At 41.8% G+C, this 23,808-nt stretch overlaps 1 protein-coding gene across 1 annotated transcript in view; it reads left to right on the top strand.

Moving 5' to 3' along the window:
- The window catches only part of LOC139209268 (ERC protein 2-like), a 146,754-nt gene that overhangs the window by 9,077 nt on the left and 113,869 nt on the right, over window positions 1-23,808 (top strand). Inside the window, exons 5-7 of the mRNA XM_070838916.1 lie at window positions 4,710-4,754; window positions 7,451-7,606; window positions 10,364-10,531. Of these exons, the coding sequence (XP_070695017.1) occupies window positions 4,710-4,754; window positions 7,451-7,606; window positions 10,364-10,531 (369 nt within the window). The remainder of the gene's footprint in view (window positions 1-4,709; window positions 4,755-7,450; window positions 7,607-10,363; window positions 10,532-23,808) is intronic.

Genomic DNA, 23,808 nt, shown 5'->3' with positions numbered 1-23,808 from the left:
TCAGTGTGACTGTATATGTAGCGTTGCTCTAATATTGAGAATGTAAGGGCAAAGCACTTATGGCTTATATGCTTATATGCTTCTATAGTATGACTGACTCCAGAAGTCCTGCTGCTGTTTTTGGCAGGCCCTCTCTGTCTGCCCCTGCATCCTCTCTCAAACATTGGTGAAACTTCAGAAATGTCACTTTTTAAAACTTCCTCGTGCCAGCCTGTCGAGGAGAAGTGGAAGTTCACATCAGCAAGTTTTTTTTTTTTTGGTAATCTCTTCCCTGCTTTTCCTTTTCGCTCAATTTTTGCCACCAGCCCACAGTTATCCGCTGCAACATTTTGACGTCTTCTCCTTTTTCATCTGCCTTTCTGCCTGTGTTTGTCTGTCCATCTTCGTTTCTCACTCTCTTTTTCTTTCTCATTCAACCGATATGTTATCTATTGTGGTTTGGTCAATAAAGGGATGAGCCTGTCCTGGGTGGGGCTTTTTAGGGCTCCATCCTTGATTGGCTACTTTCAGCCCCCACTAATGAAGCCCCTCTCAACTAACATTAGAGGACCACTGTTAATACCATCAGCAAACACCCACTCACACACATATACACACACCAATTCTCCATTCTCCCCACCACACCCCGGGCACCACATACTCGCCACGCTCTGTTGATCTCCCAGAATGTTTGAGCGGAAAAGTTTATCGGGACAAAATTACACCCCACAAACCTTCTACCCACCCACCCCCCCTCCCCTCCCCTTTTCTCGGCCACACTTTCCCTCTGATTTTCCCTTTGTCTTTTAAGCCATTGAGCTGATAGGCGGACGCATTTTCACATTTGTGGCAAGCAAATGTGTTTCCTTTTTGTCTCACTGATGGATAAGGGATGGGAATGTGATTGATGAATGTGTGTGTATGTGTGTGTGTCCATGTAGGATCTGTGCATGTTCTAGTCTACGTGTGGCACATATGACACCATTGCCTTCAGGCTAGAATTGAACCTTTTGACCGTATCCTTCATTCAGGATGCCGGCACTTATTGCTATAGTGTTACGTTTGATCCTATTCATTCCATATGCTTGGCCCTCTGACACATGTGGAGCAGGGAAGACAGTCTTTGATGACATGCTCTCTTGCATGACTTAAGTTCCCCCATTGTACTCTGACTGTACTGTAACCATTGTTGATAAGGAGTTATACACAGTCTCTCTCCAAGGGACAGATAAATACTTGAATTTATTTATTTATTATTTATTTATTTTATCTTTATCTACACAAAAAGACAGCCGCACGTTGATAAACACACACTTTCAGTGAAACATCAATACACATATGGTCAGTAGAAGATAAGGATTGTGGCAGCAGTAGGTATGCCAGTCTGTGGGAGTCATGCTCCGTCAGTAATAATCCCTCCTTACTCATAGCAGAGGATCAGGCCCTTGTCTCCTCTCATTTCAACTCACTGGGAGAACTAGGGAGAATAGTATCAATGGGACATCATGGCAACCTGTTGCCGCTCCCTGTATGTCTTTTCATGTTTTGCTAAAGTCTTTTTATGTCCTGTCACGACTGACTGATGAGCCGCCTAATTATGAATGTCTCATCTCCGTGTGGTTTATGTCTGATTTGGTGGAAAAATGACAGACCATAAGTGGGTAAAAAAACCCACTTATGCTCTGTCATTTTTCCAATTTTGGTTTTGATAGTATTGCAGTTTCTCTGTCCTTTAATCCATCTCTACCTTTGGTTTGTGTCTCTGTTCCACTGATGAAAGAAGCAGTTTCCCCCCATTTCTCAGTACCACTCAAGTCTGTTCATTTTCCTGCTACATTATATACATATACACACATTATCTCAGACGTTAGTCAGTGTGTGGGTGTGTGCTTTTATGCGCTTATGATCCTATGTAGCCCAATTGATATTCCATGTGGATTTTTGCAACCTTCTTTGAAAAGAGAAAATCCACTGAGTATGTTTGCTCTTTCCAGCAGCTTTTAACATAACCAGGGACCAGTAGCAGCCAGTTCTCACTTTTCTCACCAATACTGCAGATGTATTAGTTTGTTGTGTTCTGTCACCCGCAGCTCTGTCTATGATTACCTATTTTGTTTCCATGTAGCACAGCACACTCTCACAAAATACGCAATAGCAGTGTACAATCCAATGCTTTGAGTTGCTCTGGGAAGATGGAAGTTGAGGCCTAAACCTTTGACGAGTCTGTGGGTCACAAGCCTGTGGTTCAATAAAGATAAATCTGGGTGGGTATTGAAAGAGCACCACTTGCCACCATTGAGGTGCCTTTGAGTAAGGGCCACTCCCTCATTACCACAACTAAACCGCCTCTAGACCGCAACTGCTCCAGTGGCCGGCAGATCAGACAGTGGTTGTGCTGGGCGGCTTCTGCGTGTGAATGTGTGTGGCTGTATGGGTGTGAACAGGGCGTCTGTGACAAAGAGAACACTTCTCTGGTTAAATAAAAAATTTTTTTATTTCTATTTAAAAAAAAAACACTGTTAGTTAAATAACATAGGACTTAATTTACAGGCGAATACAAAACAGCAGGAGAGTTTATGTTTGGCTGACATGCCTGCCATAGATAGGTGATAGCTGTTATGGTGGATGCAGGGTGGTGGTGAGGCTGACTAAAGCCAAGCAGCAGCAACAATGGTTGTGTTGTATTCGACAGATGTTGCAGTGGTGCGTTTCACATGCAAATCAGACAGCTGCCTAAATTGGCTTGCAGATGTCACTTAATTTTTGCTGACAGTCTTTTGAAGAGTTGTCGATTTAGCTCTTTGGTCATTTTATAGGCATTTATTGAGGCGATTTTGTATTTGACATTATATTAAGGTTGTTTTCAAATTATGACCACCCCATTTACATACATGAGCAGGGTGGACATGTAGTATAGTACAACAACATGATGCAGTCATGAAATGGTCCACATTTTAAATGCTGTAGTAATTTGAAATTATTTCGTTTATTGCAGTAGCATGTATGTTGAACTTTCAGAGTGTCTGTGTATGTTTGACCATCAGCTTGAATGTGTGTGTGCTTTTGTGTAGGCATAGTTGTAGGCCAGAGCTACCATTAATTATTGATAGAGGAAGCCTGGCGCATGTGCTGGCAGAAAGTGTTGCTAAGCAAGAGCTTTAGCATGCCAGAGACATCTGTGAGAGAGACAGAGATAACAAGTGAGAAATGGAAAGATAGAGACTGAGGGAGTGATAGAGACAGATTCATATGACCTATAGCTGAGTGTTTCTTCTATCTGATAACAAATAGATACAGAAAAGGAGAGAGACAGAGAGAAAAAAGACAACAGCACTTGCTGTTCGAGATGGAATGAAGTTCTGGGAGTGCAAGGACCATCTTAAAAAACAAGGACCAGCTTAAAAATCATAGAACAAGTTTTCTTTTTTTCTTTTTGTGATTTTTTTTAAGGATGCACGGGAAAGGATACGGTTGCAGTATTTTACAAAAGACATAGAAGAGTTAGAAAGAAAGGGAGAGACAGAGACTGGGACTGGTCAGACTGATTAGTGTGTCTTATCTGAAGCTGTGGGTGTTAGAAAGTGCTAAAGATGATGAGCCGCCAGGCTTATTTTTACCGGGTCCCTCCTCAGGAGCTCCATCGCCGGAACCAGCTCCAGGCCGATCCGGCCAAGACCAGGGCTCTGCAGACTGTCATTGATATGAAGGTAGGACTTAGAGCAGATCTGGAATCAGCAAGAACAGGCAACATTTTAAGTGTTGATGTGCTGCATGGGAAGTGCGTATTACTGTTATATATCAGTTTTCAGCGTCATACCTTGTATTGTTTTTTTTTACTTTATGTAACATCAGCCATAGAGGATGTGTTCATCAGTTTATCTCTTAACAAATTTGAGATCGGCAAGTTGCAAGGTGCTGTGATATAAATGAAAGTCTGATATTGTGATCTAGTGTAGTTTGCTCAGTTGCAGCATGTTGTCTGCTTTAGTCTGACATCAGCATCATACCAACAAAACGTAAATTATTGATGAGCACTGCTGTAATATGAGCAGTAGAAGATAATCTGGCTCGCCTATAAATGCAGACGCACAAACATACATGCAAAAACAATCTAAAGAACACGGTCTTACCGTTGCCTCGTGTCTGTATGGCGGCCGTGCCCAAGTAAAGGCCATTATTGGCCCATGCAGAGTTGAGCACTTATTCAATTTGTTTCAAATGTCACATATGGAAGCTTTCACTCTCATCTCAGCTCTTTGAAGTCTTTAGAGCTGTGAAAAATGCAGTTGACTCCACATGTGTCTGCGTGCACACCCACCCACACACACATATTTAGTCTTCATTCAGCAAACGCTTGTTCCAAAAGTGGCTCCTTTACAGCAAAACCACAGTTATTTTTCACACATACTTTGTGATTTGTCTGCCTATTAACAGTCTGCACATGTGCTTGCCCGGGATGCCCACAGTGTTGTAAATGCATAAGAGAGGCCAAATTAAATCTGACTGTATTAATTAGAAAAGGCAAAGCAAACATTGCCAAAAGGGTTAAACCTCCACTGTTGCTTTTTGAAAACTGTCCTCTATTTATATTGTTGAGTATTGATGTAGCTTTGTAAATTCTTTATGTTCTTCGTCCCAAGAGTGATGTCCAGCACTGTTTGTCGCAGTGTCGCATTGTCTGTGTTGTTGCTTTTTCTTAAACGATGTGCATTTCCGCTTTGTGATTGCAGAACACCAACCCCCCTTTCTGTTTTGATCCTGACGTTATATGGCAGGTACGGTAATGAGTGCGCACCTCTTGCTCCCTCTGTCAGCTCAGCATGGGCTACAAATAAGCAGTATTTGTATTTTCCTGAGTTGGAGTGTAGCGCTATCATGTACAGTACCTCAAGTTTCACCAGTTTTGAGGCCCAGCTTTTCTTACATGTATTGGTCTTGTACTGAATGGTGCTTTTGATATTATCCTCTCTGTTTTATTTGCGTTTGCCTTGTTCATCTTCGCTGAGTGATATTTTTGTTCTCTGTGCTCCGGAGCAGAAACAGATAGCAATCAGTTATTGACACAGCATAGCTTATAATACAGAAACCAGTGTGAAGCTATGGGAATGAGTGAATAGCATAGACTGTGTGTAGGCATTTTCTTATTGTGAGTGTATGTGTGTGATCTGGGTAAAGTATGGGGATTCATCTAGATGTTGGAATACACCACCTTGACTTGTCTGTTTATGTCCTTGCATACACTCACTGTTTCCTCGGTCTCCATGTGTGTAGGATGGTATATGCAGCACTGTGTGCTAGGGAGGGCTGATGTCAGAGGATGTAATAGAGGTCAGATGCTTACATGTTGCCTGTGGTTTGTACTGATGGCATCATGCAATCTGCTTCCATTTATTCAATTACCTTTCTCTTCTTTTCCAAGGTTTAGCATTTAACGTATGTCTGAACCCATGCAGCTAAACAACCTCTGGACCTGTCCATGACAGACCCTTCCATTCCCTCATAGATACTACAAAGGAAAACATCTTGGCTGAACACAACAGCCTGCCTAGATATTTCACCTGTTTTACTGGACATTCTAGTCAGAAATATACACTCCCCTCCAAAAGTATTGGAACAGTGAGGCCAATTCCTTTATTTTTGCTGTAGACTGAAAACATTTGGGTTTGACATCAAAAGATGAATATGAGACAAGAGATCAACATTTCAGCTTTTATTTCCAGGTATTTACATCTGGATCTGATACATAACTTAGAAGATAGCACCTTTTGTTTGAACCCACCCATTTTTCATGTGAGCAAAAGTATTGGAACATGTGACTGACAGGTGTGTTTTGTTGCCCTGGTGTGTCCTGTTACATTGATTATTCAAACAATAAATCGCGCTGAATGTCTACGTTCAGTTTCAGATTTGGGTTTTGCCTGTGCAGACTGCATTTATATATATATACATGAAACCAGAGAGCTGTCCATGGGTGAAAAACAAGCAATTGTGAAGCTGAGAGAAGATAGAAAATCAATCACAGTCATTGCACAAACATTGGCCATAGCCAGTACAACCATTTGGAATGTCCTGAAGAAGAAAGAAACCACTGGTGTACTAAGTAACATGAACCTTTACCAAAGTGATGGAAAGGCTAAAGTTTGGAGAAAGAGAGGATCTGCTCATGATCCCAAACATACAAGCTCATCTGTGAAACACAGTGGAGGTAATGTCATGGCTTGGGCTTGCATGGCTTCTTCTGGGATGGGCTCATTCATCTTCATTGATGATGTAACACATGATGGCAGCAGCAAAATGAACTCAGAAGTCTACAGAAACATTTTGTCTGCCAATTTAAAGAAAGATGCAACCAAACTGATTGGGAGATCCTTCATGGTGCAGCAAGATAATGACTCAAAACACACTGCAAAAACAACAAAGGAGTTCATCAGGGGCAAGAAGTGGGAGGTTTTAGACTGGCCAAGTCAATCTCCAGACTTCAACCCTATAGAGCATGCATTTTACCTGCTAAAGAGCAGACTGATGGGAGTAACCTACCAAAACAAACCACAACTGAAAGAGGCTGCGGTGAAAGCCTGGAAAAGCATCACAAAAGAAGAATGCAAAAGTTTGGTGATGTCAATGGGTCACAGGCTTGATGCAGTTATTGCAAGAAAAGGATTTGCAACTAAATATTAAGTCTTTTCACGTTAATGTATTTGAAGTCTATCTGTTCCAATACTTTTGCTCGCCTAAAAATTTGGTGTTCCGTTACAAATAATGCTATCGTCTTAGTTGTGTATCAGATCCAGATGTAAATACCTGGAAATAAAAGCTGAAATGTTGATCTCTTGTCTCATATTTATCTTTTGATGCCAAACCCAAATGTTTTCAGTCTACAGCAAAAATAAAGGAATTGACCTCACTGTTCCAATACTTTTGGAGGGGAGTGTAGGTACTCGTTAATAGGTTAGAATCTAGATACAGGGTGCTGTGAGGTCTTTTGTGAATGCTGAATGTTGGCACTGTTTTAGCCAAATACTTTTCAAAGTGAAAACCAGCAATCTAACATTTACTGACCTCACCCTATGATTGGCCAGCTGTGGAGAAAAAGTGAAAAAAGAGGCAGGGTTTGAACTTCTCCCTTAGAACTATTGTCTTACATTCTTTACGGAGCTATTTCTGTTGCTTTTCATGTGAACAAATGAGGAAAGCAATATGAATGTCTTCCAGGAGAGACTGTCTGAAAATGTGGGCTTTTATCCCAAATGATCCCAAACGATACCATTTCTCCTTCTCTCAGTGACTGTTACCCTGTTCTCTACCCTGAATTTGTGCGTTTTGGAATGACATGTTAGAGAAATAGATTGATGGATCAATAGATGGATAATAGTCTAAACAATAACATGTGAGACTGGTAAGCCCATTTTAAAGTCCAGAGCCAAGGTCAGATCTTTGCTGACTCTTTGCCTGCCTACTGTTGCTGGAGCAGGACACCAAGATCTCTTCCCTGGAGAGGAACATCAGAGACTTAGAGGATGAGGTCCAGATGTTAAAGACCAGCGGCCTGCTGCACCCTGACGACAGGCAGGATGAGCTCAAGCAGGTGGAGGTCTACAAGAGCCATTCTAAGTTCATGAAGACTAAGGTAGAATGTCTCTGCATGCTACCTGAGATGACTTCACACTGCATGATCTAAGTGATGCATTTTTGCCTTAAATCATCATGAGGGCCCGTTATGTGCATGTTTGCATGTTGCCATTGCATGCTGATGGAGTAGCAAGCATAAGTGTGGAGAGATCTTAATGCCAAACTGCATGTTACATTGTTACATGTTACAGCTGCATGTCTTTTGCTTGTTTTAAAGAGGTTATTAGCCTCCCGTGTTGCATGGACACCAAGAACTATTACGCTTATAAATGTATTTGTTATTTCATATTTTGAGTGAGGTTTTAAGAGTTTTCTCTGAAGAGTTTTCTCATTTTCTCCCTCATTTCCCATGAAATACTTGTGTGCCTTACCTATCTTACCCGTGTGATGACCAAGCATTGTACTGCTTTCCTATCTGTGGCGGCTGACTGTTCTGAGGGAGCAAACTCAAGCCCTATCAGCTTACAGTGCACCGTGTCTGTTTACTGTCCTCTCTTTAGCTCGCAGGAAGACCTTTAGAAAGGCCTGACTAAGATTTCTCCATCTCAGGGTGTATACTGGTTTATTCATTGGGACACAGCCGTGCACAGACTGACATTTGCACATTTGAATTGGCACATGGACGTATGTACAAGAGCCATGTTAAAAAAAAAAAAAAAAAAATGTAGCTTCAGGTTTCACAGACTCTCTATCTGAGGCTGAGGCCCATGAGTGGTGCTTCATGTGAAAATGTTTCTCTTTGGTTCATTAATGGTGCTCTTTGTAGGGCCCATTTGTCATTGCGTCGGGGAAGTTCCTGATGCAATCATAAAAGAGATGTTTTTTTGCAAATGGCTGACAGATGAATGTGAGCTTACAGCGACAGAGGAAAGAGCACCCCGACCTGGGATGATATTCATCACGTTGATGGCCCCGGCTTGCTCTCCCATGTCTCATCTTTCTGCGTAACACAGAAAGACACCACGCACATGGATGTAGACAGGCACACAGATTCATTCTATATCCTTGAAGTGTTTAGGGTCCTGGTCTTTCAGCAGTGGTGGTGGCTGGTGTTGAGGTGAGACTCTGATAAGAGAAACCAGTGAAGACAGCATCCCTGTCCTCTACGGTTTCCTCTCTGGGCTTTGATTTACACTAGAACCGTAAAAATTGGCTTCTGCGAAACATGAAAATTCATTCAAGTATGATAAGAACAGGTGAATTTATTTAGCCAGATAATCACCTCTAGCAGAACTGCACCAAGTATAACAATCTTAAGCCTCAGCTGTGTGGCTGAGGAGTGCAAAGTGGGAAGGAGCGTGGGGGATCATACAGCCAGCTGGGAAACTGTCTAGGTTTTCCAGTGCAATTTCCCAGCTGGCTGTGTGCCATAGTTTAGTGGCTTTCTTTCTTCTTGTCTTTGTGTTTCTGTAGGAGCAGGCCTTATCACCATGTGTGTCTTCCATCAGAACAGCTCCCACCTTCTTCCACCCCACCCAACAGCCCTGGATCACAGAACAAGCAGAAGTACCCCTCTCATTAGTCTCGCTCGTCTCTCATTATTTCTTTCATTCAACCTAGTATTTGAATTCCTTGACCCTTATTTCAACTATAATGCTCTATTGCTAGTGTTATTTTTAGTCCACTCCCTACTCACTTTCTGATTTCTTTTTCCTCCCGATCTTACTATCCTTTCACCAGTCTCACCTCTCCAATCATGCCTCACTCTGTCCAAGTCTGACTCCACCTCACCTTTTTACCCCCTGTCTCCTGTTATTCAGCCCCTTACTCCCTGCTCTCTCGGGCTCTTTCTTTCTGTAAGTGAGGGTTGATTGGCCAAACTCTGGTCCAGTTAGAATCCCCCAGTTAAGAGGTGAACCCTGTTCACACAATTAGAGAAATCTCACTCCCAATCAGCTTTGTGCATTTTTGGCACCAATGGACAGATGGCAATCTTTAGCACATAGCTAACCTCAGCACAGAAACCTCCCTCTGTTAGTGCACTTGATTTCCTTTGTGGTTTTCTGCCCAGCTCTGTATGGCCTTCCCTAAAACAATCTGTAGTCTTGTGTAATATTGCTCCCTATAACTCTGTCTGCCTGCATGTATTTTCACCCTTTAGCTGTTTGGCTTGGTGTGTCCATAGAGCAGACAGTAGGCCTGGGACTCCTCGTGAGTAAGGACTGATAATACAGGGCTGGGTGATAACTCAATATTGTAATGTATCATCTCTCCAAATAGAAGGATCCTGACAGTTGATATTTTTAGATGTTATAGTTTACAATTTCATGTTGAAATGGTTCAGGTTTACCAAAATGTGTCACTGTAAGAGAAACATTTTAGACTTTGTTTCAAAAATACTTTAAAATAATTTTATTATAGTAAAGCAAACTGACTAGTAGAAAGACAAAGTTCCACTTTTACCCATGTGAATATGATGATGTTAATGATTAATTTTGTCCATATTGCTCAGTCCTATATTAAACAGCATGTTTAAGCCTTTCTGCATTCAAAGGAATGTGTGCTTTCAAAATGCTTGCTTGTTCTGAAAGCTCAATTTGTAGAGAACAAAGTGTGTGAGTCAGTAATATGCAACATCAACACACACTATGGTGTGTTTTTGCAGTGTATGTGGTTTTTGTGTGTGCGTGTGGGTTTTTTATTTGAGAAAAAGCTATTTCTCTCCCAAGTTTGTGTTATCTGCAAGTATATCACTTTGCTCAATGACTAAAAGGTTTTCATAACAAATTTGTGCTTGTGTTTCTGTGATTGTCAGATAGAGCAGCAGAAGCAGGAGCTGAACAGGAAGGAGTCAGAGATGCAGGCTCTGCAGACCAAACTAGAAACACTGACCAATCAGAACTCAGACTGCAAGCAACACATCGAGGTGCTAAAAGAGTCGCTCAGCGCCAAGGAGCAACGCGCCAATACACTGCAGACAGAGGTCAGTACGTGCACACACACGCACGGGCATACACACATACACCCATACAAACATTCAAAATCCACAAATACACCTACACAGATGCAAGTGCTCGCCATGATACACTGAGCTGCCCCAGCTTCCTGGAAAACCCTTGTAAAGATACACACAGCGTCAGATGGATGAGGCTGTCTGAAAGTCAAGATGTCTGTTAATTGCTACAGTAATAGGAATGGCTATGTGTTAAGGCTGTTTTTAGATTTGTGTGGTGTTACAAGGATTCACGCGCGATTCCATTTCAGCGTGTGTGTTCCTTTTCATAGTCCTCCTTTTTGGCTTTTACTCCTTCGCTTATTTGCTTGTGTTTTGCTAATTAATTTAAAACAACAAGAGAAACTTAGCTGTTTGGCCAAAGCTGACACATTTTACAGTGATGATGATCAATGTGCGCCTTTCCTGGAAAAATAGCCTGTATGCACAGATACTTATGAGAGGACAGAGGTCATCTCAGTAACACAGGTGCAAGGACTTAAGATGTAATACATTTATTCTTGGATACAAAACATCCGGAGTCTGACAGACACTGTGCAAGTGTATGCAGTCCTGTCTGTTTCTGCCTTGGTTTCTTTTGCTTTCTGTGTCTCTAAAGGACGTTGAGGTGGGTGGAAAAAATGTCTATGCGTGTGGCTCCTTTGGTCTACCAGTGGGCTTGTACATGTGGGCGGGTCAGTCAGGCAGAAGGCTGGAGAAAACTGGCAGCTTTTCCTTCTTCATCTTTGAAGTTTCTAAACTTTGTGGTTCTAATGATTTTATCACTGCTGTTAGGGATGGAGGCGGGTTGAATGTAGAGAGACGGAGGTGTGTATGTGTGTGTGGTGGGAGGGCGGAGAGCATTTAGCATTTTTCTCCATCACTCTCTAGACTTGGAACTGATACTTTAGATCTCTGTGTGTTAGGCAGTTGAGAGCAGCCTGCTAACTATGTCCACTCATCATTACAGGAAGCAATTTGGGCCAAAATTAGGCCTAATTGTCCATACATGTGCAAGGAATTTTGGCCCTCGCTGTTAGCTGAATACATCATACTTGAAAGGACTTGGTTTTCAGTGGGTGGTTTTATGTGTGTACATGTTTTTGTTTGTGTGTCCTACTGAAGTGGCATGTAAAAAAATCTGCATGCACGTGTGTCCCTTTGCTATAGGTGTAACTATGGCGATACTAGGAGGCACGTCAGCCTCAGTGATGTATGATTTGTCCAGTTCATGCTGTCATGCGCACTACAATCTTCACAACCCTCGGTTCAAACCTACAGCACCACCATTGGTGGCTAGTGGCTAATGTTCTCTTATCTATGTTTATGTGCAGCGGAGGTTACCTATTAGCCATGATATACTGTAACGTAGGTGGCTACGGTTTGCTAACATTAACCTGGCAATAATACAGCCAAAATCGGTTTTAAATACAAGCTATTTTAAGTGGGCAACATGTTCATGTGGATATAGTGGATACAATTTGTGTGTGTCTGTGATGTCAAAGATTATGAGACTTGTGACGACATTGAATCTTTCTTCATTGATGGATGCTACTATTAAAAAAAATCCTAACGTTTCTTAAATTCAAATGTATGAATGTATCTCTTAAATATGATTCCTTGGTATTATAATTGGTCTTAACATTTTAAAAGGGAACCATAGAGTTAACGCACTTGTTCATGCATGGATCTTAAATCAACATAATCACTGTTACATTGTAAAGTGTAAACAATTTAACCTAACATAGCCCTCTTGAAATACACAGCTGAGGTCAGGATGTAAATTTAAGTGCCAGAGGATTACATATATAGTAGTCTATATGCAACGCATGAATGTTATAGCATTAAAGGCAGGATATGCACCTTACTTTACAAACAGTTCTTGTCATATTTGTTGAAATTCTCATAACATCCAGGCAGCAATCAAAAATTGAAATAGTTTGGAAAAAATAAATAAAAATCTGATGTCTGTGGCTGTCATGGGCTTATAATAAGCCTGTTCAACCATTTCATTCGATTGAAATGGACTTGCAGCCTAACTTCCTGTCTACTTACGTACCTCCCTACCTGCGCCCACTCAGCCTGTGAACTCATTGCTCATGTGAGTTTTCCACAAGGCTCGGCAGCCTTCTCGCCAAAGCTAGTGAGCTAGTCACACAAGAATTGCAGATAAAGTGCAGCCAAGAATTCTGCCAGTGTTACCCCACCACAAAAAGCACAAACCCCCTGAGCCGAAGAACGAGAGAGAGAGCCACGACTCTCAAATCTGTGTACCAGGACAGACTCTTGTTGAGTAAGCAAACGAATCATCCATGGAGCTCACCCCTTAGCACAAAGCACAGCCTCTGAGCTGAGTGAGCAGAAGCTATGAGCTAAAGGTAACGTTATGTTTGCGTTATGTTACATTTATGAGAACTGTTTATTTGCAAGACTGAAAAGCTGTGACAGGCGTTCAGTCTGCGGTTGTGTACAGAACAAACAAGAGATTTATTGCTATTGTGGACCTCCAACAGTGACATTAGTGCTTCAGTGGGCATTCATGTGTTTTGGGGGAGTGGCTTTGGATAGACCCCTGAGGGCAGGGAGTGGGATATATTCATATGGATATTTTCAAAATCGAGCCACTCTTACTAGTTTTCTTTTTTTTTTATCGTTACAGACCCTGCCTTTAATAATATAATTCTTGTTGGCAAAGACTATAATTGCAATTGCTTCAGCCAGTAGATGTCTCTGCCAAAGTTGAAAAGAAAGGATGCCCTTTAGTGTGCAGGTGGTGTGCGTGTGTGCATGTATATGTGTGTTTGTGTCCGGTAATATGACACAGATATGTTTATGTGTCATTCTCTTGTGTGGGTGTGTGACAAGGGAATGACATATAATTGACCATAATGCTCCTGACACTGGGCACATCGCATCTTCTTCTCACTTCCCATAAGCTACTGCAGCGGGCTGTAATCAGATCCGACAGTCGTGATCACCACGAGCACACCCACACACGCACACTGTCACACACACACAAACATGCACACAAAGACACATTTGCTGTCAGTGCTGATTGCTGGACTCTCATCTCCGGTCTTGAGTAGTTTTTTCCTGCTATTGAAGTGGCATTTTGCCCCGCTTAGGAAAGGCTAGGGTTTCCCGGACTAAATGGGCAAACCAGAGGATGAGTAAAGATGTTGAGTGCATTTGAGGCCAGCCGTGGCCCTGAATTCCTCCACTGTCTGTCAATCATTCGGCTAGAAAGCACAGCCGTTCTCACAGGATCTCCCTTCTCACCTCATTCCTTCCGTCCACTCCTATTATTTCTTCATGTCCCTTCAGAGGTTTGTTTCAGCTTTCCTACATCTCATTTAAAGTTCCTCAAGAGCCCCAGATTTCCTTTCTGTTTCACTCAAGACTATTGGCCCATCATACCCCTCCCCATACCCACACATGTGTGAGTGTGTCCATGCCAAGTGAGTCTCATCATGAATGACAGTGATCGGTACAGTAGTCCCCTCCCCTAGAGACAGACTGGTGTCTTAGACCTGAGGAGCAGCTTCATCTCACAGACACTTGTCTCTAAAAGCAATTCTCATCAGGATGGGACTAAGACGGGACCAGTCACCGAACAGAGCAGGCCCTGTGTGTGATGGAATGAGAAAATGGAAGTGTATTTATTTGTCACTCAAAGTTAAGGACGGCTTCTAAATGGGCGTGATTGAATACGTCTCCAGATAACTGGAAAATGTGGAAAATAATGAGTGTACGTTTGTGTGTGAGTCTGCTGCCCAGGTCTGTGGAAACTTAACCCTTTAATACAGTATGTGTATGTGTCTTTCCTGCCCTGATCAGGACAATGCAGGGCTGTAACTATAGCCCCGCATATCAGGTAACCTATCGGAGACCTTCCTGCATATTTAACCAGACAGCGACAAAGGAACTGGCCACAACCCCAGTGGAAAAGGGGCTTTCATGTGCTTTGACTCTGTTAAGTTTTCTTTTAGAGCAAAGAGAGGAAAAAAAAGTAGAAATTTTGAATATTAGCACTTTATTAAAAGAGGCCAAACCAGATCACATCTATTAAGATGTGTTTATGCTAAGGTGCACGCCCAGTTAGATTTGTGTTCATGGGAAAAATAGATTTACAGTTGGAGTGTTCACTGAGCTGATTTGAGATAACAGGACAAAGTAAAATCCCTTCAGATTCAGAATTTAAAGTCTGAAGACCATGGTTGCATGGTATGGAGTACACAAAAGACACAATAATGACACAGCAATGGCGCCTCACAGGAATTAAGAGTGGCAAAAAGGCAGAACATTTTTCAAGAAGGCACCTAATCTACATATAACCTTTGGCTCATCCAGCTCTTAGAATTAATACACAGTGAATGGATAATTTAGATATTACTGTGGCAAGTTCTTTTCCCTTTTCTGCTACATTCTTACATTGAAACAAAAGAACTTTTCTCTATCAGTTGGTTCTCATTGCAAGGTTGCAGATCATCTGATTTCTATCCACATCTTTATACCTTCCTGTGACCTTGTAAAGTCTGGTATTGCTTACCCTGAAGTTACAAATAATCTCTCTATAATTTTGGTTTTCATACAGTGGGTACTTTTCCAAGAACCAGAGATAGATCAAACCACAGTTACCTAGTATTAGTTTAAACATCATCATCATCACAATCATTTATGTGAGTTGGTGTTGTTTGATTTGCATTTGACTTACATACTGTATATATGACTGTATTATAGGCTTTTTCACACATGGTTAAAGCAGTGCATGGCTGTTGTCATTTTAACAGTGTTGCACATTATTTTATTCTATGTGTTTTCATCTATGTGTAGCAAAACAACTAAATGTATACATGAAACAACATGAGAAGGATAATCATTGTTAAGCTATGAAGCTTCTTGAGCAAGTGCATCCCCGTTTGCTCCTCCACCTTGTGATTACTACCGAAAAGTAATTTTCTATAATAAATCATTTGTATGAGTGGATTGGATGGAGTTATAATGTACTACTTCTCAGCTGCTCCTGCTATCTGTGTTTGATCCCCCAACTTCAGCAAAAAGATAGGCCCTGTGTATTATGGCTCACTGGTTAAATGGTATTACAGAGATTCATGTCCAAATACTTCAGTGTCTTTGCACAAATAATTTTCTTGGCATTCCTTGTGTGACCTGTTATTGAATTCTCTGCTGTCTTCTTTAGTGGTAACTCATAATCCTTAAGAGTCACATAATCACATAAAGTTATTGCCTTCATTTTTTGATGCAACAAATCATGTCGTTTTTAACGTCTTTGGCAGATATTAGTTAAGCTTTTCATTTTGTTAAGTTCACTATGCTTTGATTTACATATTCATCTCTTGAGGCAATTTTGCAGGTGGCCACTTACCCACACAGAGGAACTCCAGACCTACAAGGTTTAAGGTGCTTAAGTCAAAGTCTGGAGTAGGCGAATAAATAACATAGTAATATAGTATTTTCTTTTTTACTCCACACTAAATACCAACCAAGTGTTAGTAGCAGCACGCCGCTAATGTACTGTATGTTTTGCGATGTGGCAACCTGTCTTTGTTTAAAGAGAACAGTCCGTGGTATTTCAGTGTAACTTTCTCAGATGTGACCTCAAACATCTCGCGTTCTCTTTCATCATCAGCGTTTGCAGTGTGTCTGCCAGAAGACCTCCTCTGAGTTTTGATTCTGAGGTTGAGGTGTAATGACTTGAAGAAGACATAAATGACTCAAAATGACTTGCTAACATCAACCATAGCGACAGTGATGAATAGGAAAAACAAGAGGAAAATAAAAAATAATCTGGAGCGGAGAGGGAAAGAATTGAGGATAGATGGAGTGACGGGAGGAAGTGGGAAGTGAGAGAATAGAGTTGCTTGATGGATGTAGAGGGCTGTGGGCTCTTGTCAGTGAATGATGCGATGGTGTGGTGTGCTGTAGTCCCTGCTGGACTATTTTTGTTGATCTTTCCTTGTTCTCTTGGCTGATTGATGGCTCATATAGGTAGCGAGGCGAAGAAAAGATGTGGTCTCAACCTGGTTGCACTCCACCCTGTACTCTCCCCCTGCAGTGTTCTCACTTTCTGTCTTTCTTTCTGCCTCATTCCCTTTTGCTCCCTCCATACATATTTTCTCTTCACTCATGCTATATGCCTCCATCTGTCTTCTCTCCTCCCATTCTCTCGCCTAATTCCCCTTCTCCTCTGTATTCTCATCCCTCATCTGCTAGTGCAATTGCAAGTAAGAGTGTATGACAAATTTAATAAAGGTGAGAACTTGATGAACACAGTGATAGACAACAGTGAGGTTGTTGGTGTAATCAAGTGGAAAACGGTTTCCTTTTTTCGGAGAACCACTAATTATCAACTTCGCATATAAACTCTGGGCCTTTTCTGATGAGTTCAGACCAGTTATGACATGACCTCATCTGAACTTGACTGACCACGGTCAGACCCAACAGCATGCTCCTGGGTTCTTGGGGTGGTGTGGTTTGGAATGCAGTGTGAGTAGCAAAGCGTCAGAGCCCCCCAGAACAAACATGGCACGGTCCAAAATAAAGCCCCTGCGAGTTCTTCAGAGGCCATGTGGAAAAGCCATAAAGTGGAGTTATAGGGGTCAGAATGAGGATGAGATATTTAATGGTTTACGCAGGGAATGAGGTAAATATGTGCACAACCCAAGGAGATGACAAACACAAATGTGTGGACACGGCTGCTTATGCATATGCATGTGAAAATACATATTAGTAATGTGCCTGCAAATACTCATGCCGCATACTTCAGCGCAAGTAATGTGTTAAGCTAGAGATTATAAATTTCATTTGTGTGTTGATTTCTCCCACATGAAGGTCTTTGGGATTTGCGTGTCTGCTCTCGCCAAATTTTTTCATATTGTGAAATTTTGTACATTTTGAAACTAAACAAAAACACACATAAACATGAAGAATAATAAGGGCTTTGCTTGGTCTGCTGTCAGTCAGCTGTCCAGAAGGCAGTGAGTTGCTGTTAGAGACAGCCAGAGACAATAATCTCCATTATTTTTGTTCTGACCTCCTATCTCCTCTGGGTCATGTCGCTTTGTTCAGACCACTTAACTTCTAATTTCACACACATGTATAAATACATACACATACAAAGATTTGCACAAACATGCAGTGCCGCATGAATACAGTTGAAGAGTTTTTATTCCCACTTATGGAAAGTTAAATCATTATTAAGAGCAGGTCTCTCAAAAGAATGATTGAATCAGAAGAAGCAGAAATACAGTATGGATCTCAGAGTGTCCTCTCCTCTCTGCTGTGTTGGGGACAATTATTCATTTTTTGTCTCCCATCCAGCACTTTTTATATGAAATGAAACAATATCTGTGAAGTTATAGTATAGCCTTTCAGCTTTAAGGGTGTTTCGGAGTGTTAACAGCCATATGAGGTGAACAGCTCTTTTTACCCTCGGGGGTATATATAAAAAGGGCAACAATTTTTTTTAATTTAGTATTGGCAGGTGTGTGTGCAAAAAGGCTTCTCTTTCAAACAGTTATAGAAAAAAAACATGCTAGGGCTTGAGGAGTCAATAAAAAAAAGACTGGTGTTTGGTATCAGAGACTTTACTGACAGCAGGAGGTATTAGTGAGAGAGGCTTGTATAAATGGTATTATTGGCACTATCACAGGCGCCTTAAGTGCCAACATGTTTGTCTTCAGTTTCTTCTAAACAGCTATACAGAATGTGACCATTTGCATTAGTGTGTAACAATCTTTCCTCATACTGTTTGCACCAATGTGACAATCTCAAAGGTTTATTAACGTTTGGTTTGTACCTCTAATGTCCTCAGTCTGCTCCCCCCATCCAATGTTTGTGTCGTACCAATGAGAGACGAAATCATCCCAGAAAAATGTCACAGTCTCATAATGACAAATCTGACCTCCATTTTCTCATACTCATTTATGATGCAGTATAGCCCTCTTTCCCACTATCTTTGGAAATATACCCAGATCTGACAAAGATTCCTTGTTGCACCTTAGTTTAGCAAATGTGTTAGTAAAGAAGAAAGTAAAATAGAACTGTAAAATATCAACAGTAAAAAAAACACAGAAACAACTTACTAGTAAGGTCCCCAATTTTATAATTTAAGTCATCAGCCGTAGTATGTCAGATTTGTCTTACACTGTTTGTCAGTCTCTCAAATCATTGTTTTCTATGACTTTCCCTTTTTATTTGAGATTTTAATTGCCATTCAAATGTGGGAACAACTTGAATATTCAATCTTTAGCGGCCACGCCAACTTCATTTCGCAGTGTTTGCAAGTGCATCAGGCTTTGCCTTGTATTCCCTTTGCTGACATTCTGATATATTGCTCTCGCTCTGAGCAAATTATTGTTCTCTTTGTTAACACAAAACAGAGGAACATAGTGAGCCATGCTGAATGGATATCAGTGACAACATTTGAAAAGCAATGTGTGGAACCATTCTCGATTGACACTGTAGATGGGAAAATCTTGGATAGATGTGGGGCTGTTTGCTGTCTTACAGTAATGTTAACTTGTCATACAAGTTACAAATAAGATGTAATGTAAAAGTGAGGCATCACAAATGAACATAACCCTGTCAATTCTACCATGTAATGGTAAGATTGAAGGTTCACTACTGACCACAAGGCTCACTTGCTGGAAATTTGGAGCTTTTAGCAACAGTTTTGCTGTGTTGTCATAAATATGATTCGCTTGTAACGTTACCAAACACCTGTAGGATGAGGCTATATTGGTTGCATTTGAATTTGTTCAAATGAACATGCCAGTTCCTGTTCATTCAAAGTGAAAACTGTAGTGTTTTCTGTACCACAAGATCATGAGGGTGTGTTTGACAGACCAGTGCAATGGCAGACAAGACACTGTTTTACTTGTTGATCAAGCAGAAAAAGAGCTGATTTCAGGCATCTACTGTACATTGCAGGCCTGTGAGTGTTCTGCGCATGGTTGCCAGAGTGACTGTTGAATGTGGTTTGACAGGAAATGGATTCCCTGGAAACAGGATGTAGCAACTGGCGTGCGGCGCTGGAAATGATCAGGAAAAATAATCAAAGAAGGAGCAAGTGTTAATGAGGGGGAACGCCTGCAGCGTCTCTTCCTTTATATGTGCATGTGTGTGTTGTGTATGTGTATCTTGTGTGTGTGTGTGTGTGTGTGTGTGTGTGTGTGTGTGTGTCCATCTCTGCTGGAGGAGGTAATGATGATGGATGGAGGGTGAAAGAGGGATTGAGGCAGCTGTGTGTAGTGAATGTTAGTGTGATGATACTCGGGGTGAGTCCCCTACATTTTTGGTGTCATACATCCATCCTCTGGTACAATACCAAAAGCATGGCATGATTGACTTTCAGGCTTTGGCAGAAAACACTCATTCACTCTGCTGACAAAGATCTTATTGTTGGTGGATCTTGGGAGTTCTGTGTGAATGCGTGTTTGAGTCCTTGTCTTTTTCTTTTTTTTTTTTTTACATCTGCGCTTTCCCATGTTCCCTCTGTAGCCTGTGGGCAGACAGCTGTGTTGCCATGGTTTGATCCACAGATGTCTGAGTGTACAATGAGACTGTGCCCCACTATCCACCTCGTAGCCCCTGCTGTGAGGCAGTCTACATCCGCTTATTATCCCGATTCAGCCCTAAGGTGTTCCGACTCCTGATCAGAGCTCTGACTGGCTTTGATGACACACCTCAAATGACACCCAGCCTAAGACCCAGGACAGGGAATATCCCTCATTTCCGCACAGATCAGCCCTGGTGTCGTCATGTCTCGCACAGCCAGCTCAGGTGGAGAGGAAATCTTCTGTGTGTGCAAGTGCTTGTATATACAGTATATATGTGTGTGTGTGCGTGGGGGGGTGTGTGTAAATGAGAATCAGCGCAGGGACTCAGAGAAGCCCTTATTCATAGTTCCTCTGTGTAGTGCTTCATTCTTCCGTTTGACATGGCAACTTCCCCCTGCACCTGTGCACACACATGTATATACAACACACTCATATGAAAAAATCCCATTTCGACCTTCAGGCTTTTTAACCTCACAACCTTCAACAATGACCTCCTGACATTTATTGGAAGTTTCTATTGCCTCACCAGGAAACTACGGATCATTTAACGCAACTCCTTCCCACATCTGTGTGAGTAAAAGATACCCACAGTAAGGTTCTTATACACCATCTGTGTGAGGGAGTACAGTGTATATACTGTAAGCATAAGTATTTAATTAACTGGATTGGCCAATTTTTTAATTCACTTTTCCACCAATCTTTGATAATGTAGACATTAGTCAGACTTAAAGCAAAACAGCAATTGGCTGTTTGAACCCAGCAGTCCACAATCATTCCCTTCCTTCTTAATCATATGAGAGTGTTTTGGTTTCTCTTTGATGCATATATTTCAATAAAAGGCGATATTTGAATAATTATAGCTGATATGGGAGACTCTCTGATGGTCCAGCATCATCTTGAAATGAAATAGCCTTCCATCTTTTAGTGATACAATCCAGACTTGGCCACATTAATGGTTAGACAAACATGAATTAGTTGAATATTATGTCATAAATTTAGATGATTCATTTCACAGCGCTAGCCTTTAAATAAATTAAGTCTAATAGCTGCCCTTTACTGTATTTGTACAGCCTTGCTGGACGTTGTACTGCCAGAGAAGTGAATAGCTCACACAGCTGTGTGTATCGCACTGCAGCAGCCGAGCAGAGACATCACATACACTCGACCAGACCCGCTCTTGGGATTTAACAACTTTTATGGTGGGGTGGTCGGCTGAAGTGACATTCAAACTTATTCTTTGAGCAGACACATAAAGGGTGTTTAAAGCTCATGGTGTGTGTGTGTGTGTACATTTGTGAACGTTAGGGAGAGCTAGAGGGAGAGATAGGAGAACATATTAGGAATGTTTTTCTAGTCAACCTCTACTCGCACCCAAGTGGGTGAGTAAGAGTGCATATTAGTGTGCGAATATGCAAGTATTGGTGCGTCCCCGGGACTTAGCTGTGGTCTCCTCATCGTCTCTGGTTATGCCGTTTTCACTGTGGTCTACTCATATAATCAAAGTGTTGTTTATTGCGGCCCAGAGCCGATGCTGGGCCCGATACCTTTGCAGATTCGCCTGCCAGAAAAACTTTTATGATGAAATGTGAGGCAGGAAAAAGGGAGGTGAGGACAAACAGAGAAGCTGTTTTCTTAAAGCCTCTGTTTTACTTTGCTAACCAGTGTCCATATTCCGCATTTGGCACTGCAAGCATGAGAGAGGAAGTCAAGTAGAATGACTGTGTGTTTATGCATGCGTGTGCATGGTTGCATGTTAAACTGCAGGTACATACATGTATGCATGTAGAGAAGTGCTGAATATAGAAGTGTGAGCATGCACACCTCAGAGTGGTTACTAGCTTGTGACTGTATTTGTTTAAAGAAATTCTACATATGGCAAAGAGTCATTAGTTTTGCAACCACAGAATCTTGAAAACATATCAAGGCCATTTTTTTAAATGATATGGTGTTGAGTGAGGGGTTTGAAAGCTTAAGTGGGGTTTTGGGAGAAGATGGGGTGATATAGATGTGTTTTTAATTCATCTAATCTGAGGAACGCCTCAATGCAATTTTCAATGTCCCCTTTGGATTTGAACTTGGCCAGACAGGACAGAAGTGGGCCCTAATTTCCCCCTCTCCTTTCATATTCATTCACTTTCTGTCAAACACTGAACAAAAAGACAGAAAGTGTCCAGTTGTGTAGGCTGATTGAGTACCCTATTTGTCCTGACGACCAGCTTTGTGTGTATTTACTCTCACTGGGGAACACAATCCCAGACAGAAATGTACAAACCAACAAAATAATGAGCTGAAAAATGTGGTCTCGTCCCATACACAACCTGGCTTGAGGACTTGAGGGGTTTCTCACAGCGACAAGTCACTTTGTTTCACCACAGGACCCGCACCTTTAAATGGCAAAAGGAAAACTCCTGGAGAGTTTGGAGCATGGCTGAAGGGATGAAGTGTTGAAAGAGAGGTAGTAGTGGCAGGCTGAGAGAGAGAGAGGCGTTGTTGGAAGATGACATTGAGTGGAGTGGGACTAAAGGGAAAGGAAAATTGGAGGGGAAATTGAAGGAGAAGAGAGAGGTTAATCACTTTGACTTGTTAGCTGTCTATCATCTCAGCGTGTGTGCCAGTTGATAAAGACATACCGTATTTCCTGTAACAGATTTGCTGATGGAGTAGTAATTTTAGCCAGTGAAGGAGCAGCATGTTAGCGCTGTTAACATGCTCAAGCCAAATAATACGATAAAAATTCCCATCATCTCTTCTGTCACTCTTTTATTCATCTCACCCCTTGATTTCACACTTACACCTCTCCATCCTTTCATCTCTCCCTCCTCATCTGTCCATATCTCTCTCTTCTTGTTTAGCGCGTACTGGGCCTGGCAGCAGTGAGTGCTTTAAGAGGGTATTACCAGGGCGTCAGTACAGTACTATCACAGCTTAGAGGGCCAGTGCAGGTGAGACAGCAGGGATTTCCTGTTAGGCCTCTCTGCTACATTCTTGCTAAATTGCTCCTTGCCAGGTGGGGTTGGAGAGGAGGGGGTCTCTTTTTTCCCATTATTTTGTCTCATACACGCAGCGGCAAACACACATGCACACGCACACACACTACATCGGCACAGATGTGCGTGCACTATCATACTGTACGTACAAAGGATTAGTGGTGTCACTAGTGTGTGTGTGTGTGTGCGCCAGTGTGGAGTAGGGAGGACAGAGCAGGGCTCAGTATTAGACTCTGGTTGTCTGCCAGAGGAGCAATATGAGATAAATACTTCACCATCTTACACCTGGGGGTCCTGGCCTGCTTCTAATGCTACTGCTTGAGAGGAGCCCTCTGTGTGTCTGCAGCCTGCGTGGTGCACTCTCATTTTACACATGCACAGACAGACACACACACACGCACACACACACACACACACACACGCACGTACGCACGCCCACACACACAAGGTAGGAAATAATTGCGGCCTAACACAGCCTTATCTCTCAGTACATCTCCTTATTTCCCCTTCTATATCGTGGTTTGTTACTTGTTTGTTACTAAAATACTCCAAACAAGTGTAGCAGGAAGTATTCAGATGATTTAGTAAAGTGAAAGTAGTAATGTGACCGTGAAAATACACCATTCCATCTGTAAAGGTCCTACATTCATTTGTTTCTTTTTGTATGTGGAAGTTCACTTTCATATGTATGTTGTATACT

This window comes from Pempheris klunzingeri, chromosome 11 (assembly GCF_042242105.1).
Source record: "Pempheris klunzingeri isolate RE-2024b chromosome 11, fPemKlu1.hap1, whole genome shotgun sequence".
NCBI lineage: Eukaryota > Metazoa > Chordata > Actinopteri > Acropomatiformes > Pempheridae > Pempheris > Pempheris klunzingeri.
This window is presented reverse-complemented; position numbering and strand designations above follow the sequence as displayed.